Source organism: Corylus avellana, chromosome 9 (assembly GCF_965113065.1).
Source record: "Corylus avellana chromosome 9, dhCorAvel1.hap1.2, whole genome shotgun sequence".
Lineage (NCBI taxonomy): Eukaryota > Viridiplantae > Streptophyta > Magnoliopsida > Fagales > Betulaceae > Corylus > Corylus avellana.
In genome coordinates, this window is record NC_142498.1 from 11,386,414 (window position 1) to 11,389,160 (window position 2,747).

The window sequence follows — 2,747 nt, forward strand, 5'->3', positions numbered from 1 at the left end:
AAGTTAGCAACAATAATACTAATATTCGTCTATTCAATAGTAGTAAGTTAAGAAATTTTGGTTTTACCTGTACTTGAGTAGTATCATTTTTGGGCTTATATTTCTTTGGTTTCCACCTCTTCCGGTCTTCCCTCAAAGGTAAGGCACAACCTTTGTAATTATGCCCTAAACCCCCACAATTTCCACATCTTACAACATAGCCACTTCGAGTTAGCTTGTAGGGGTTAGTTGGCTCATCTGGTGTTTTTTTCCTAGCAATCTTTGGTCTACCAGGAGTCCTTGTAATGATAGGTGGTAGAATCTTATCGGATGCATCATTAGCCAGCCATGTATCCGGACCTTCTATGCCATATACTCGAGATGCGTATCCTTACATGTACTTGTCCATCTTATAATACCCATCCAAATACTCTTCCGGCTTTTGCTTATGCATGTACATTGCAGCACAAGCATATGAGCAAGGGATCCCATTCAACTGCCATCTCCCACATGTACACGTGTGATGATCTAACCCGACTAAACGCCGTGCATCGTACACGTGGTCGACCTCGAACTCCAGTTCATTCTGCCACCGACTGATACAATTTCTTGCATCACTTTTTGATCTCTCCAAATTTTTTTTGAATCTTTGGGCATAAAGTGTATTGTGCTGCCCGGACTCCATTTCTTTTTTGCTGGAAGCATGTCATTATCATTCAACGGATTTCTTCAACCATTGTGAGGATCGGCTTACCCCTAGCTTATTTAATCCAAGCATTAAAGCTATCAGCCAAGTTGTTCAATAGCATATCACTTTTGGATTGGCAGTTGAAAGCATGTCTGGACCATGACGCTTTAGGTACACCGGTCAGGTAAGCGTGTGCTTCTTTATCCATTGACAAAATCTTCTTCATATGGTGCTCAAATGCATAAACATTGGCTGCCCTTGCAGCCCCCCACAGTTCATCTTTGAAAGCTTTTCCCGTATACCCTCGAGCTTTGAAGTTTGCATGTAGGTGCCGAACACAAACACGATGCTCAGCATATGGCAACACTACATCAACTGCAGTTCCAAGGCCCTACACACATGAATATAATATGCACATAATAAAATTTTAATTGATCAAAAAGAATATAAGCATTTTATGACACCAAATACCTTTTATTTGTCAGACATTATAGTCCAACCTAGTCCACCTTCTGAGCCGCATAAATCTTCCAGCAAAATGGTAATAAACCATTGCCACGACTCTCTAGTCTCGGCCTCAGCCACATCAAATGCTATTGGGAACATGTCGTTGTTTTCATCCTTGCCTGTGGCACACGATAATTGTCCCCATATTCCCCCTTTAGATGACAAGCATCTAAACAAATAACTGGTCGACAACCATGCGTGAACCCCTTCTTACACGCATCAAGGCAAATATACATTCTCTGGAAGAATGCTCCGTCTCTCTGAATAAATGCACTACTACCAGGGTTGGTGCTTCGTACCGCCGAGGCGTACCTCCTTTTGAGGCGATACTGTTTGGAATGGCTCCCAAAGAGTTGATGCAATGCCTCCTTCTTTGCCCTATAGTAACGAGCAATGGGAACATCTATGTTAAGGTCTCTCTTCACCCTCTGTTGCAATGCATACGGGGTCCAGGTGGGATCATCCTTGAAGTCCTTCTTATATGTACGAACCATGTAATCGACATCGCATCAGGTGTTTTCGTACTGATTACCACAAGTATGAGTCTGGTACAAAGTTTTAATCTGTATACAATTCCTTGTAGCATCAATAGAGGCGTGAATCCTCCATGCACAATGCGCTTCTCTACATATTGCACTAACTCTACCCAAGTCATTGTGTTTGTAGTGGTAGTCGAACCCATTCTGCACCGCATACAGTTTAAGTGCCCGCTTGAATGAATATGTATCTGTAAACAGATCCCCTAATCCAAACTTAACTGGAATTTTCAAGTCATGTTTCTCATTGAACAGCCTATTTTCCACTGTTAGAATCACTGCCCTGCAAACTCGCAAGACCATCACTTTCATCCTCGGATTCGTCATCCCCAAACTCAGCTTTTTTACATTTATATTACAGTCAACCTTCTCCCACCAGTTGAACGTTCCAGCCTTTTCTTTATTAACCTCATCAGCATCTAGTACAGGTCTTCATCCTCACCATCAGTTGCTTCAAAGTCACGCAACAGCTCCTTTATGACTTCATCGATATCCTGAACAACTTTAGTCTTCCGTGGCCTACCACGTCTTTTGTTGTTTTTAGCTGTTTCTGGCATGGTGTGAACACGGTCATGAGCATTGTCCTCCACACCGACATTACAATTTCCCCACACCGACATTCACATTTTCCTCTTCATCTTGCAATACAGGTTGAACGTATGCTGTTTTTCTTCTTACTCTTCTAACTGATAAAAAAAAAAGGGATCAACAACCACTACAATTTACCTAAATCCTAAACACAAATAAGCTTAATGCTCAATCAATAAATAAATAAATAAATTTTTTTTTAAAAGAATTACCTACTTAAAAGAATATAAACACGTGTACCAACCTCAACTGGTGGTCGGTTCCTTGCCTGCTTGCTTTCTTGGAGGTGCACAGTCGCTAGAAGTTCTTTTCTTTGATGGTGTAAAAGTACGGGTAGCCCTAGTTTTGACTCGTGGGCTTTTAGAAATTTTTCGTTGAGCATTTGCAAAAGGGATTCCATCTTGTCATTCTCCATCTCCATCTCCACCTTCACTGGCAGCCCTAGTTGT

At 41.5% G+C, this 2,747-nt stretch overlaps 1 protein-coding gene across 1 annotated transcript; it reads right to left on the bottom strand.

Moving 5' to 3' along the window:
• Positions 1-740: 740 nt before the first annotated feature.
• LOC148583692 (uncharacterized) lies at positions 741-1,668 on the bottom strand. The gene is made up of 2 exons (XM_088510761.1): positions 1,294-1,668; positions 741-1,058 (listed from the first exon to the last, which is right to left on the bottom strand). Exons 1-2 carry the CDS (start codon positions 1,666-1,668, stop codon positions 741-743), a joined length of 693 nt encoding a protein of 230 aa, XP_088366887.1.
• Between the last annotated feature and the right edge of the window lie 1,079 nt (positions 1,669-2,747).